The sequence below is a fragment of the Marmota marmota genome, unplaced genomic scaffold (assembly GCF_001458135.2).
Source record: "Marmota marmota marmota unplaced genomic scaffold, marMar, whole genome shotgun sequence".
NCBI classification, from domain to species: Eukaryota; Metazoa; Chordata; class Mammalia; order Rodentia; family Sciuridae; genus Marmota; species Marmota marmota.
In genome coordinates, this window is record NW_025999900.1 from 35,553,361 (window position 1) to 35,569,797 (window position 16,437).

The 16,437-nt window shown below is 42.5% G+C and overlaps 1 protein-coding gene across 1 annotated transcript in view; it reads right to left on the bottom strand.

The window, feature by feature from the left end:
- The window catches only part of LOC107148310 (T cell receptor alpha chain MC.7.G5-like), a 282,213-nt gene that overhangs the window by 32,208 nt on the left and 233,568 nt on the right, over window positions 1-16,437 (bottom strand). The window contains exon 3 of the mRNA XM_048798840.1: window positions 8,307-8,366. Coding sequence (XP_048654797.1) covers window positions 8,307-8,366 — 60 coding nt within the window. The remainder of the gene's footprint in view (window positions 1-8,306; window positions 8,367-16,437) is intronic.

A 16,437-nucleotide genomic window follows, 5' to 3' on the forward strand; every position in this document is an offset into this window, starting at 1 on the left:
AAACCTATTAGGAAGGTTTTCACCACCAACCTCCTCCCTTCCTGCAGGATCAGCCACGTCCTGTGGTCTGAATCCCGGTGGAGCTGAGAACAGAGCCCCTCCCTCTTCTAAGGCTTCCTTTCCCAGATGAGGAATGTGGCTCCTGTCCCACCCTCTTTTCTTTGAAATCTACTGCCCCCCAGTTGCCTCCACAGACTTCCCTGATCCTCTGTCTTCTCTGGGTTTGAGAGTTTCATTTAGTGGCGAGTTTCCAGACCCAGATTTCTCATGAGCTTCACTACCCAGAAGACGAGAAGGACAATTTTGGGACTGAGTGCCTTTCCCCATAGAGCTTCCATCTTCTGTCACTGTCTCTCTCTTGGGAAGGGGCTCAGGACACTTTGAGGGAAGTGGTGCTGGGGTCAGCCCTGTGACAGGGCAGTGCAAGGTTTCCGTTTCTGCACCCCCTACCCTGTGGCTCGTAAACCAGGCCCCTGATGGCAGGGTTTGTGTGCGGCCTCCAGAGCCCCAGCCCTGCAGTTCTCTGCAGAAACCTCTCCCCTGCCTCTGACACGTGGATGGTTTTGTATTTAAATTAGTCAGGATTCTTTCTATTTCCACTTTCAAATCCCAGGCGAAGAGTTTCATAGAACAGGCTGACATTCTCCACCCGCCCTCCTATTCCAGCTTTGCTCCTGATGCATGACAGAGCCTTGACAGGAGAGCCCAAGGGGCGAAGCCAAAACTCTACTGTATATTGGAGATGCTGTTCGTCATTATTATTAATAGTTGGAGCTTAATGGACTCTTTCTATGTTCTGGGCCCTATGCTAAATATTTTAGCCATTATTTCATTAGATCCTTATACTAATTCAACAAGGTAGCTATATTTTTATCTTTATTTTATGTATGGATTGGGAAACAGACACTCAGAGAGGGTGAGGAACTTGCCCAAAGTCACACAGCTGATTAAGTAATGGAACAAGGACCTGAATTCAGGATTTTCTGTCCCCCAGAGCTCATATTACACTTCAGAATCCACAATTACTTGGGCTCAAAATGTCCAGAGAGGACACATGGTAACTCAGAGGGGCTGCAGAAGTGGACTCAGTGTTGAATCTCACATTCTATCACAATTTTTCTTTTCTTTTGCAGTGCCGGGGAATCAAACTCATATGACAGCTACTTTATTCTTATTCCAGATGTGCAGAATTCCAGTGGTTCTTTTCAAACAGATTTAAATTGCAGCAGGAGTATCAAAGTTAGATGTGAGAAAATACCTGCTGGCAGCAAGGGCTTGCTAAATTTTGGAATTGATTACAGAGAGAAGCTGAGGAATTTCCAGCTTGTGACCATCAGAGGCAGAGAGCAACCCATATGGCCAGGGAGCCGGCTGGGAATCCTGCCAGGGGTGATGGGGTACTGGGTCCCCTGGAGGTCCCCCCTGACATCCTCACTGGCTCAATTATTGTTTGTATCTCTATTTCTTTCAAAGGTTGTACAGGCTCCTGAGAGCCCCTCTCTGTAAGCTAGAGCCAGCGTGCGCGTGCCGGCACTCACATCTCATTTTAAACCAGGGAAGAGAACAAGCTCTCTTTGGCCTGGGGAAAGAACATTAATAAAGAGCCCAAGCAGATGCACAGGATTAAAGTATTTTTCAAACTAATGATTTGATTGATTGCCCCTAAAGGCCCAGGCAAAGAAGAACACAACTTACTTGGCTTCACAGTGAGCGTGGTCCCATCCCCAAAGGTTAATTTGCCTGCATTGGTGTTACACAGTGTTCAGTTCTATTGCAATAACCTTGACTGGGGCCTCTAGGAAGACAGGTGGAGGTGGGGAGGCAAGCAGCAAAACAAAACCTGAAATGACTGCCCATGGCCAAAACAATCTCCTTGTAATTAGGTTAGAACGTGGGAGGAATACTAATACCTAGCAACTTCCCCTCCTGGTTCTATTTGCCGTAATTTTCCTTGAAAGAACGGGCCTTGGCAGGAGCACCTCCTGGGAAATTTACACAAAGTGGCTACTGCTCTGTCTCCGAGGAGCCCGGCTTCTTTTTCCATTCCTGTGGGCCTGTGTCTATTTTCATCCAGTTTCTGCCTTTTCCCTCTTCTTTCCCTGGACCTTCCTCCTCGTGGAGGGTCACATATTTTCTCAGGGAGAGACTACATGATATTAAAAGCCCAAGGACAATGCCCCAGGGAATTATGTGCCTTAACAACCTTGTTTTCCAACAAGTATCAGGAACTACCCGACACAAACCAAGCAAAGAAAACACCACCTGTGTTTTGACAGCTTCTAACATGATAGAAGACAGGCTTCTTGGGAAAAAATAATTAGCCAGAAAAAGGAACTTACTTGATGTGACTGAGAGTTTGGTACCCTTCCCGAAATTGAGTTGGTAGGCCCCAACTCCAGAGTATCCACAGAGTTTCCTTTCTTTGCAAAAACTCCACAGATGCTGAGGACCACTCACAGGCCAGGAGCAGCTCTGACAACAGCTCAGATGTAACAACGACCAGACAATAGGAATAAAAAGAGAAGGGCATTCCATAGGCTTGCCACGGAAGGACCAGACCCCGGAGTCCCACAGGGACTTGGCCTGACTTTCTGAGGTTATCTAGTCTGTCCCCCTGGGCACAGCCCCAGTGTTTTCTGACGAAAGACCTGACTAGTTTTTCAGAATTCCTGGTTTTTAAGATCTTCCTTCACCAACAACACCTTCATTTAAGTAACTATTTCGTATATTTTTAGGCTGAGCATCCGTCATCCTCAAACTGAAATCTAAAATGCTCTGAAGTCGGAAGACATAAGACCACTGGTGGAAAATTCCTCACCTGACTTCAATTGACAGGTCTCAATCAAAATGGAGGCACAAAAAATATTGTATAAAATTACTTTTAGGCTATGGATATAAAATATATATAAGACATAAAGTGAATTTTGTGTTTAGATTTGGGTCTCTGTCCCAAGATAGCTCATTTTGGATATGCAAAATATTCCAAAATCTGAAAACATATTCTACAGAGAAACTCATCACAACACACCAAACCAGCCACAACAGTCACTTTTGGGGAGGAAACTGATATTGAAGGAAGAGGTCAAGGTGAATGTTGTCTTTATCTGCAATTGGAATTACTTTCAATGAGAAATGTTTATGTATTAGGCAAATTAAAATTGATCATAGCATTAAAAACTACAATGTATTTCAAAGTGGCCCCTAAATCTCAAACATGTCTTTCTGTGCTCCCAAGCTATGGTGTCTTGGGTTCTCTGTGCTAGGGCTTTGGTCTCCTGGGATCAGAGGAAGGAATTGGGCGAAGATTTGTGGTCAGAACTAGCTGAAGGTTCTGAGGAGAGAGCAGGGTAAGGCCAAGTTCTGGGCTTGCCATCATTGACGGTTGGCTTTTGATTTATAACAGAGCAACGGGTTCATCTTTCTCCCCAACACTTATGGCTCATGTCTTAAAAGACCTCTCTTTTCTTTTTGTATTGGTGCTGAGAATTGAACCCTGGATCTCATACATACTAAGAATATACGTCAAATATACCACCGAACTATGCTCATGTCTCCTAACAGTCCTCTCTTGGGGCAAAAGCATTGCTAGGTACACTGGAAAATCATTTAAGGAAAGAAGCCATTGCTAATCAAAATCAGGGTGGCCAGGAATACTTACTTGCAATCACAGAAAGTCTTGTGCCCTCTCCAAAGACAAGCTGCCTGCTTCCTGTATTCCCACAGTGATTTTTCCCATAACAAAAACCTGAGTTTTCCTGAACCTTCCATCTTATTAATTCTCTTTCCTGATAGAATCACCAAGATATCTTCCCAGGTAATCATAGCTTTTGTTTTCCCTTAGCACATCTTTGCCCTTTCTCTTTACTGCCCTACAAAGTGTGATATAATCAAAATGCCCCTGGATGCATCTGTCTACCCTTTCCCTAAGACTATCCATACATGGAATTATGGCCCAAGAATGTGTTTCTGAACTGCCTGCAAACTTTCACCTTATTGTTAGCCTGTGAAAAATATTCCAAAGGAAACCCCTGTTCATGGACTCCTGATGAGCACCTTGCTATTTTGTATGTAGACATAGAAGGCATGATCTCTTCTAAAAGAAGAAAGAGATTTGGAAAATACACATAGGGTATCCTATGTTAAAGGCTATCCTATGTTAAAGCCCCTTAGGTTGCTCCCCTTAGGTATTGTGCTTGGCCATCTTTCCATCTTTGTTGTCTTTGACATTAAAGTGGCGCTTGAAGAAGGTATCTCCTGCCATCCCTGGAACAAGGGAAGTGAGAAGGCATGGGACATCAGAGCCAGGAACCTCAGCAAAGGCCACAGACTTGTAGATCTTTTATGAAGGCAAAAGGAGAGGAATTGCTGGGGTCATTTCAAAATCCAGTGTGAGGTGTTGGAGCCAAAAATCACACTGGATTTCACAATGTGTCCAAACAAAGTCCCCTGGAGACAAGCCCAGGGAGAAAGACTAGAAAATGAATTCTGGGATTTTTCATGAATTTTTTTTTTTTGCTCTTCATAATAGAAAAAGATAATTGAAGCCTGGGGATATGGCTCAGTGGTAGAGTGCATGCCTAGCATGCGCAAGGCCCAGGGTTCAATTCCCAGCACTGCCAAAAATGGGGTGGGGGGAGTTAATTAATATTTAGGTAGCAGAAGACTGGCAGGAACTTTCCCAGCACTGGGGTGGTAGAATTTGGCATTTGGCTAATCTGTGGAAGGGCCCAGGACCTTGAGGCCACCCACATATCTTGGAGTCTAAGAAACTTTCCCCACTCAATGCTCAAAATCCTTTCGACTCAATGGGAGTCAATATCAGAAAATTACACAAACAGTACTTACTGGGGAGAATACGAAGTTGTGTTCCTTTTCCAAAGATGATTTTGTAAGAATTTTGATTGGCACTGTGATTGGGACCATAGCAAAAACTTCTAGTGACTCTTTTTGGGAAAGCTACATCTTCCTTAATGGATATTTCACCTTCCCGGGGCTTAACAGATTCCCATATTATCTCTTTTCCTATAATAAACAGTCTTCATTATCTGTCCAACCATCTTTCTCTGTGTCTCCTGGTTATTTTACTTGAATTTTATGCTGCTTACTGCAAATATGCAGAGAGGAAATTGAATGCCCTCATTTGACACTGAGAGTGAATTATAAAAGCAACACTTCAACAAACTCCTTTTGGATATCAAACAGATTCTATGTCTGCAGGCAAAAAATATCTGGCAGGCAACCACCAAACTAGAAATCCCCTCTTCAGAGCCCAAACAAGGAAGAAGTTAGAAATCAACAGCTTTGGGCGTACAGCTGGATTTCCACCGGAGATGGACTTGCATGACACAGCCCTTTGCCTCACCCTTGTCCCTGAGCTGGAAGTTCTCCTCTAAAGTTAGCCACATCACCAAACTCTGAGGATGCTTTGCCTCAGATCAGGTGAATATTTATGGGGATCATTCATTTGGCTTAGAGGGATCCTAGTCTTTGGGGGAAATGTTTTACAGTCCAAAAGATTAACAAGGGATACTTATACTTACTAGATCTAAACAAACAAACAAACAACAAAAAACCCCAAAACTTATGGAGACAACTAGCTCATTTCTTCTGTTATTTCCCTGATCTAAACCATTATAAAGCAGGCTATCCTATGTTAAAGCCCCTTAGGTTGCTCATTTCAAAATCTCAATCCTAACCTGTTGTAGGGTTTAGTAACCCAGTTAAACATTTTGACAACACTACCTCTTAATATTATTATTATTTTTTTGCCTGACATTTAGATGGATCTTGTTGCCCCCCAAATGGCAATGTGGAGAAACTGACACTCTAGGAGCGCCCCCCACAAATGTTAGTCTCCCAAATGCCTTTTTCCCTTCTCCCCCATGAGGTACATTTAAAAAGTTTTTATTCCCCATGGAGGCATTGATCAGTAAACAAAATTCTTGTCATGCCTGCCATTTTATTTCACTATGAATTCCCTCTCAGGTGTTGATAGAGCCGTTTGGGACCGTCTATTCATCTCTGAATTGTTTTATTTTCCCCTATTGCATCTGAATAGTAAAGCTGTGTTTTTAGGGAAATGTGACATGTATGAGACTAGATGTGGACATTTGTCAAAATGGGATAATGCTTGGGTTTCCTATTAGATCTTTTACAATAAATATATGTGTTGGTGTGAGAGACAAAGAAGGTAGCTTATAAATATTAGTAGCATTTAAAATGAGATACACTCTCATTTTTAATAGATGACAAGTTCTGTGGGCAAATTCACAGTAAACACACAAATCATTGCAGAATGTAGTTTAAGAGATTCTGTGGCCGTAAATAACTCAGGGTCCCAGTATCTCTCTGGAAGAAAGAGAGCTGAGCTACCAAATTAAAGATGATTTGGGATGGTCTCATTTTGCATCTGTTTATTGTTATTACTCTATTCTCAACAATTATGAATGTTTCATGTATTTGCAAAAGCCATTTCTCAAAAGGTACATTTGTTTACATATTAGATTAAATCTCCACTAACTTCACAGGATCTCTTTGTTTGGTCAAATATAAACAGAATATGGACACTTACTGGGCTTCACCACCAGCTGGGTTCCACTTCCAAAGACGAATCTGTTATTGTTATTCCCACAGCATTTTCTGCCTTTACTGAAACCCCCTTGAAACCCAACCAAACATAGGACACCATGGTGAGGGGGCAGTTGAACTTGCTGTTTTTCTTTTTCTCCCTGATGTTTCTGGAAATGCACCTTTTTATCATGGGCAGAAAAGAATTGGCTTTGCTACATAAACCAACTTATTTCTCCTTTAAAACACCAAACTTACAGCTTTTTTTTTTTTTTCCTTGTTATGGGGATTAAACCCAGAGGCACTTAAACACAGACCCCCACATTCCCAGCTCTTTTTATTTTTAATTTTGAAATAGGGTCTCACTAAGTTGTTTGGGACCCTGCTAAGTTGTTGAGGCTGGCCTCGAACTTGGAATCCTCCTGTCTCAGCTGGGAGTCACTGGGATCACAGGCATGTGCCATCAGGCCTGGCCCAAACTTACAAGCTTTTAAAACCCCTTTGCATTTCTAGGGTGAAATCTGCCAAAGCTGAATCAAGTAATTTAATAACAACTCTTTCTCTCACCTATAAGCTCAGCCTCAGATACTCAGGTGTGACGAGGTGAGGCATTCCCACATCCACAGGGATGTTCTGCAGCCATAGGCCATCCAAACGCACCCCCAGACTACCTAAGTTCCACGGTCCTATCCTCTACTATGGACCAACTTAGTTTTAAGCCTTCTCAGTGTGCCAAATGACTATGCAATAGCTTAGAAATATCTCCCTAAAGAAGTTCCACCATAAAATCATACATTGTTTCACCCAGAAAGGGGTAATGACACTGTCTCCCATAACCCTAAGAAGGTCCAGTCCTGAAGTAAAAGGATAAAATGAACGTTTTTCATTACAGAAAAGATTATTATACTATAAAGATGGGGCACACAAGAGCTCCTCTATTTCAAAGCTGAGCCTTGGTTGGGTTTTAAAAATGCACACTGAGAGTTTGTATTAAAGAGAGGAAAGAGTACCCCTCCCCCGTGCACGGGAATAGCAGGGCATTGACTTTCTTGGTTAAAGTAAGCTTTAGTGGAAGAATTTTAATTTTGGAGGGAGAAGACTTGATCTCATCCCCAACTATAACACTGATTCTTCAGATTTGAAGAAGAAGAGTTCAAACCCAAGGGCAGCAAAAGGGACTTATTCTAGGGAAAGTGAAAAGGAAGCAAATGTAGGAAATGGGGGAAGGTGTCAGATGGATCCCAGCTTTAATACTGAGCCAACACCCTACGCCTTCCTTCCCCTCCCCACCCTCAGCAATCTCCCCAAGGATGGCTCTGGAGTCTCTTTTGAAAGATATGGCCTATAGAAGAAGTTGCTTGGACAAGCTGACATAGAATTGTATAAATGGATTAGCAGAGGTTGTATCTACATGGGTAAAGGTGTGATCAGAGCTGATAAATGGCTGGAAAATAGGATCCACAGAAACAGAAAGCCTGCAGCATTTAGATGAGAAGAATTTTCCCACAATATTTTTTTCCCCCTCTTTAGTGTTTGTGTGAAATTAGCACCAATTCCCCTTCCCTAACTGGTATGCAATCCAGGAGAATGGGAAATTTTGAGAGCCCAGCATATTGAGGCAGATAAAGGATGACAGTAGGGAACTAAGTCAACCTTCAGCATTCCTGTCACCAAATGTGGCTATTACCCCCCAATTGCCATGGACAGAGTCCTTCTGACAAATCCCACTACTCACGTACTTGGCTTAACAGAAAGCAGAGTGCCGGTCCCAAAGATGAGCTTGTCGGTAGACCCATAATTCACACAGCCCTCTAGAGCCTTACACTAACCCTCAAGGGAGGCACAGCAGGATGGGGTGAGGACAGGTCTGTGTCTTTCCTTACTTTAAACAGCTCAGTCTCAACTGCTGCAAAAGTCAACTTGCCAGGCATCCACTAGCCTTCATACACCCCTGACTCAGCTTATGTCCTTATGTGGTTTGTGCTGAATCCCAGAATCTTGGGGGATTCACTAACAAGTGCAGGCACCTGCTCTCCACACAGGACAGTGGCCCAGGGCAAGGATGTCAGAAAACTTCAGGCACACTATAGTTCACCTACTGGTCTCTGGCTGGGGCCCTTTCCCTTTTCTTTGAATTTATTCTCCCAATGAAATGAGGCTCTCTTATCCTTGGGATAGAATTCTAACATTTCAGAGGGACAGAGAAACTCCCTAACAACTCGGCTCTCTTAGAGGGCTAATTAAGCATCGTCCATTCTGGAAGCAACTAGGCCAAACAAGAGAATTGACATTGCCTCTCACTGGGAGTGAAGACCCCATTTGGGTTGAATGCATTGTCTCCAGCAGGCTGGATTGTTCTTTTTTTTAAAATATTTTTAGTTGTAGATGCATACAATACCTTTATTTTATTCATTTTTATGTGGTGCTGAGGATTGAACCCAGTGCCTCACATGGGCTAGGCAAGTGCTCTGCCACTGAGCCCCAGCCCCAGCCCTGGATTGTTCTTAAAAATATAATTTGCATGATATTCTTCGTGCATTATTCAACTAGTGTCTTCTCTCCCTTACTGTCACATATCTGAGACTTACCTGGCTTTATAATTAGCTTGGTCCCGGAGCCCCAGATCAACTGATAGTTGCTATCCACACAGACACAAAAACCTTAACAAAAACCTTCACTGTCCTTCTGGGGAGCCTATTAGAGATAAAGCCCAGATAAAAACTCCAGAGCAAAGCACATAAAACAATGTAGGAATATTGACTATTGAAGATTATTTGCTCATTTAATTACATTTGATTCCCCTGCCCATTATAGATTCCAGACACAGATGATGAAATCAAATGACTAAACAGCCAAAGTCAATCTAGGTCTCTCTGCATATAAAGGAAGCATAATTCATAAACAGTTTTCAAATTAGAGAACTTGAACTTGTTTCACCTTTCCTGGTATTTTAAATAAAAATGTAAAAGACAGAAAGAGATCATTTGCTGGGAGTCACAATGCATCTGACTCTCTAGTGTCTTATTTTTACTGCTGATAAGACTTTCATCAGGAGCCTGGTGGTCACATGTAGACTGAACTGATTATATTTATAACTGATTATATTTGTCTGGGAGGAATGGTGTCCCAACTGACCGTAGACCCTGCAGCCAAAGGCCCGGAAGGTCCCACAGTGTTGGAAAGAGGGCCTGTAGCACTGTGAGATTCTAGAAAACACCTTTTCAAGCTTGCTCCTTGGTTTCTGGTACTTACTTGGCAAGACATATAATCTGGTCCCAGTGCCAAAGACGAGCTTGTCGGTGCTGGAGGACACAGTGATACCAAGGCTTACAAAAACCTCCTGACCTCTCTGCTCTTCCCCATCCCTGGTACCAAATGACTACCAACAACAAAGAGGATTTGGGGATTCGTTTAAAACTCCCATGCCATCAAACAGTCAATTTTTGTTTGGGTTAAGTTTTATTTCTTAGAAAATGCCTATGGTTTGTGCTTATTATGTTTTCAACCCACAAAATGACAGCTCAAGATAATTCACTGTAAGAAAATGGAATCTCAAACTCTAATCCCAGTCCTGAATTTTTGTGTGTTTGTTTTTTTTTTTTTTTTTTTTTTTTGGTGGTGGTGGTGGTGGGTTCACTTCGATCATTTAACTCGTCTGTGCTTCAGCTCTTCTGTGTGGAATGTGTTTGATGATGTATGATCCTGTTTACCTTATTAGAGAAGGTGGTGAAGATAAGAAGGGCTGGTGTGGTACAGGGCGTGCAGCACAGAAATGCATTTTGAAAACACGGGGAAATTCGATTGTTTGAGTCAAGGTATTATTTACATGAATACCTGGGAATATATTAGCTGAAGTTTATTGTCAAAATTACGAACATGAAAGCTTTCTTAGAGTGAAAACTAAAAAGAGAATATATCTATCTTGGGTGATTTTCTGCCAGAAAGTTAGAGGACATAACCACTTCATCTGCCAGAAGAAGCAGGCATGGAAAGGTCAGAGAAATTCTGAGGCCTCAGGAGGGAGGAGAAGAAGACAAGCCTGTCCTCTCAAGGCGGTGAATGAGCATTGATTAGGTCTCTGATATGCCAATTCCCCTTTGCTGTTGGTAGTGTTAAATGGAATCTGTCCATGTTCATTTTAAAAATGAATTTGACCTTTTTATTGGTCAAAATGGCTGTGTTGGTAGACCTTGAAACCGTATCCCATTGGTGACTAGCTGGGGATCGGGGAAGGGGATGTGAAAAACTCTTATGATTTAGACATATTAACCCACAGAAATGAGATAAGACACTTACGTGGCATAACAATCACTTGAGTGCCGGACCCAAAATGCAGGACATCCCTTATAGCTGCTTGTCCACAATGGTTGACCACACTACAAAAACCCTGCCACTTCGTCACAGCCACACGTCTTGGGTCTCAATGTGGAAGCTAAAGTTTCTCAGGCATGAGAGAGGATTCAGACACCGGTATCATGAAAGCAATGGTATTCCTTATTCCTTCCAGAGGCTCTTCCTCATCCTGGGGCCAGCCCCAGCCTTCTTGTAGACATTCAGTAGCCCAAGGTGGCACCTCCACCTCTGCGGGGCTCTGCTGTAGATTCTCCCAGGTCCCTGAGCCACTTCAGGAACATTCAAAGAACTAAGCAATTCCTCAGAAATACAACTGACCTGCTGAAGAGACCATCAGCAGTGTGTATGGCAGAGCTGGTGCTGAGGTGGGCATGGTAGTTAGGATATAAAGAGAGAGTAAAGAATTCCACAGAGGAGTTAGAGATGGAAGGAACAGGACTTGGAGCAGGAGGCTCTCACTCCAGGTAAGAAGAGTAGACACCGGGGACATCAGATGTCAAAATTTGCCATGCTCTGCTTTGTGAGTACACATGAATTGTGGGGGAAAGAAATCCTCCTGGCTCTGTCAGTTGCCCTGACCTATTTAGTACTGTTCTTCCTCCTGTGACAACCTCCTATATGCAGCTGAGAAGCCCCACGCTACAAACGGAGACCACCTCCTTGTCTTGCTCCTGTGTCCCAGAGCCATCTGACCAAGTATTCTATACCAGTGGGTAGGAACAGTAGCCACAAAATGATGCTCAGAATCTGTTTCTCTCTTCCTAATTAGGCTGTCAATCTGTTTAGCTAATAAGTTGTATAAAGTGCCTTAATCTCTTCCACGGAAAGGAGTCATATAAATGCTAAATAGCAGCAGCAATAAGTCAAATGGCTTGCTGGGTATCTTTTCTTTGTGTGAAGAGATGCTGTTTAATAGAAGGAAAACTTTCTGTGGGGAGAGGAGACAGACTGGGGAAAAATACAACAGCATTTGTTTTTATTAGGCTGAGTCTATACAGCACAAAGTAAAACAGATTTGGCAATTATTTAGGTAATGTGACAGTCAATTCAAGCAATTTTAAGCTCAAAGAAGTTTGCTCAGGAAGTGCTAAATATCTGGATCAGCTACCGACATTAATCAAATTAACTGGACAATTGTGCTGTATAGACACAAACTAATAAATGTGCCCTGAGATGGTTCTCCTGAACGGCTTACATTTTATAAACTTAACATTAAAACTGGCCCAACATTTATATCCTCTCATTTCATTTTGGCTTTGCAATTGACACCTTACAACACATGTCTTACATTAAAACTGCAAAGGTAAGAGTGACCTTCTCCTTGGAGAGCCTTATCATGTTAGCACTCGGAAGCTCATTTAGAAATTCATTAGGTGTCTGGGATGTGAGAATTGGTCATTATAGATTAAGGGCTTCTTCTCAAGTGGGGAAGGACTTACAGGGAATAATGGTGAGTCTTGTTCCAGTCCCAAAGATGAGGTTGTTTGCCCCAAGAGTTGGCACAGTGCTTCTGTCCAGTACAAAAACACTTTCCTACTTCTTCCTCTCTGCAGCTCACCAGAGGCATGTTATCACATTTTGACCTACTTAGAAATAACCTTTCAAAAACCCATCCTATAAAAATTGCTGTATTCTGTTTTTAAATGAAAACATCTAAACAACCAACAGTCTCCTTTCTCCCTCCCCCATTTTGTTTTTTTTCAAACAAAAGCTTGCCATTTTTACATTACCTATATTCTCCTTGAGAGACAGAGCTTGAAGAATTCTGGTGGCCATGGGGGTGGCTCTTGCTTTAGAATACTATTCTGTAAAGTCACCTTTCATTTGAGTGAATCACTCACACTGGATGTTTTTATTTTTCCCAAATTGGCTCAACTTGTATTCTCTCAGCCCTAGCCTAGACATTCCAGACCTAGTCTTGTTCCCCTTCTCACCACTAGCTGAAACCACGGAGGCTAGAAAGGATCATATTAGCCACTTGACAACCGCTCTACTTTTCATTAAACGAAAGCAAAATCTATAGAGAAGAGTTTTAGTTAGAAGTTGAAAAGACAGAGAAGGTTAAACAGAAGATGAACATGATGGACAATTATGGCTTGCTTGGGAACATTTAGGCCTACCTGGTTTTATATGTAAAGTTGTCCCTTGGCCAAAGGTTAGTTTTCCTAAGTTGCTAGTCACACTCTAATGCTGCACTTTACAAAAACTGTCAGAAGTGGATCCTTTCTGTTTTTTTTTCATTCCTTCCTGTTAACAACCTGATCTAATAACAAAAAAACAAACGAACAAACGGAAAACAAAACAAAACAAAAACCCTGTGTTAAAAACCTTGCTATGTGCCTGCCACTATACTTACTATGTGCCTTTTATAAGTATTAACTCTTTCAATCCATATGCTATTTCAGTAAGCTACTATTATTATCCCTACTTCCCAGATAAGAAAAATGAGGCATAAAGAAACCAGACAATGGCCCAAGGTCACACATCTAGTCAGTGGCAGAGTTAAGATTTGCTCAAGCAGTCTGACTTCCAAAATTCACATTCTTAACCACCATACCAATACATTTTATTACCCACCCCCCTTTTTTCTATTTTGGGTTTTCTTTTGCAGTAAAAGTGCCAAACTAGCTCATTGTCCTGATAAATATACCATGATATGGTTCCTCTGGAAGGCTTACATTTTAGAAACTTAACATTAAAATTAGTTCAATATTTAAACCCACTCTCTTTATTTTGGCACTGCAATTGACATTCCCCCCCCCTTCTCCCCCTCCCCCGCAACATTTTTTTTTCTTTCTTTACTGCTCATGTCTCACATTTAGAGCTGCAAAGACAGTGGTGACTTCTTCTCTCAAGAGCCTTAATGAGTTAGCACATAGAAGACTATTTAAAAGCTCATTTAGGAATTGATTAGTGTCTACATCAAAGGTGCCTCCCCTGAAGCCCCCTGGGTCACTGTGCAACTCCCTCTCCAGTACTGATCCAGGAGCTAGCCCCAGGCGTAGCTACAGCAAACACTGCTGGGAACAATTTGGTTGGGCGGAACTAAATTCTGAACAGAGTAAATGGTCACTAAGGTGCTCTTGAAGAATTCCTGGAAAGAACAGCTTCTCAGGGGAGGCCAGAATTAGGATAAAATCAACTCCTTTCCTGTTACTTCTAACAAGTCACCATAAAGCTCAAAGCCAAAGAGAACTGAGAGATACAGTAATTACATGGCCTGTTAGAGCCATTCTGGATAAGCTGTGGAGGGGAGATGTTCTCTAGCATGGTCACTGGGATGACCATAGGCCTGGAGAGCTCCCAGCAGTGCTCAATTTGTCTTTAGCTGGGGGAAATAGTGTTGAACAGTGGCCCTTGGTGAGGTTGGCATAGTACTGACTAAGGACATGAAATGGGATGTAGATCCTTACTTTCTCCAACTTTTAATGCTTTCTGGCAGCCTTCTTTTTTTTTTTTTTTGGGGATGGGTCACTGTGCAACTCCCCCTCCAGAACTGGGATGGGCCAACCTGTTTGCTCTGTACAAAAAACGGGCTAATACTCTGTTTTCTGCCATGCACTTCTGGATCCCTCTATCTAGTATTTTGACCAAGGGATAGGCCAGGATCCAGTTTCAGGAGACCGGACAAAAACACTGGCTATAACTGGACTTTGTAAATATTAGGGTTAAAAAAGGAGGAGGCAGTTTCAGAGATATTTCAAATTGCACAGACAGGTTTGAGAGCGTTAACATGAAGACTCACCTGGATTTACTGCCAGACTTGTCCCCAATCCCCAAATCAGCTTACGGTTGTTGCCAACATTACACAGTCATAGAAAGCTTTACAGAAACGGACCAGCCAATGTGTACCAGGAAATCCCTTTCAATCCCCAAATCCGGCCTGCTTGTTCCTCCAAAAGGGATCCTTGCCAAAGAGGTAGTTGGGAAGACTCTTTATTATGGTGGTCAATTCTGAGTATGGTCAGGGTAGAAAGACTGACGCCTCATCCCTCCATCTCCAGACCAAGCTGCCCCCTGACCAGACCTGCAAGGATTAGTGCAATCCTGATAAAGTCACTGGAGAAGGATTCTCCCACTCCAGTGCTCACCCATCCCTGTGCTGAACACAATTAGACTCTCTGCTCCAAATTGTTAAGACAAAAGGACAAGGAATCTATTTATCTACAGTACATTTGCTCTCTGTGCCAGACAATTACATATGCATTCATTTTCACGTGTACATATGCCATGTCTATATGCCATATAATCATTAATGATTAGAATTAATATAAAAAACTGAGTACAGAAAACAGAAAATGGAGCTTAGCTACGCTTCCTTTTTAAAGTAGAGCATTCATTATGGATTCAGCAGAGATACTCACGGGGTTTGACCATTAACCTTGTTCCCCCTCCAAATGTGAGCATGCTGCCTGCATTATTATTCACACAGTGATCTTCAGCTCAGCAAAAACCTCCTAGAAACCAAACTAAGTTTTCCCTAAAGATCTTCTGGAAGGAGCGATACCGTGAGCACAGAGAATATTAAGTAATTGTCACAGTAATAAGCTGGCACAGAATCCTAGCACCAGCTTGGATTTCAGAACCATTTCCGCATTGGATGAATGAAGGATATTCTTCCTAGATATTCTAAAGAAGGACTTTTCCTGCACAGGCCCAGAATACTGACTGTCCAAATCCCAGCACATCCTCTAGTGTTTTAGATAATAATTCTCCAGGGTTGTGAAAATCATATACCTCATTTGGACAAAGTGGAAACAGTTTATGTCTATGGCACCAAAGCAAAAGCAGATAGATTGTCATCAAGGTGGGAGAGATTATGGGGAGCTGTTACTGCCCACCTGGCAAGAGGGGTCCGGATGTGACCCGTATCTCCAGGGTGCTGGAGCCAGGCACTATACACTTAGGTCCAGCTCCTAGAACTACTCAGAAGATGCCCAGATTCTTTCTTGCCCAGAATTAGATACAATTATATACAATGATCTGCTCTGGGATTCACCTTTGACCCCAACTCCAGATCTTTCCCCCTCTCTGCTTAGATGGTCACCAGGAAAAGGACTTTTCATCAGTTCCTTTCCTTGTCCTAGGGGAGACTTCTCCATTCACACTGTCCCCTCCCAGGAGATAAGACAGTCAAGGTCTAACCTGAAGTCATTTCCTTATAATAAATACGTGGTTTCTCCCAGTCTTTCTAGTTGATTTTCTTTTGAGTCTCTTAATTTTGACATAACTGGAAGGAAAATATGAGTAGGAAACTCCATGGGCACCACCACTGAGTATCAGCTTGGCCTCCTTCCTTTCCTCACCACTGGCCACCTTAAGGATCGGGGGCTTAACAATCAACAAGTCAGGAACTGACTGCTCCAGGAAAGAGCAAGAGATGCACAGGAAGGAACTATGGTGGCTCGTACATTTCCTACTTGGAGTCAGTGTTGTTTCTTGGAATTACTTCTCATGGACAGATCCCACCTTCTCATACCCATTACAGAAGCCTCCTTTTTTCTTTCCTTCTTTGCT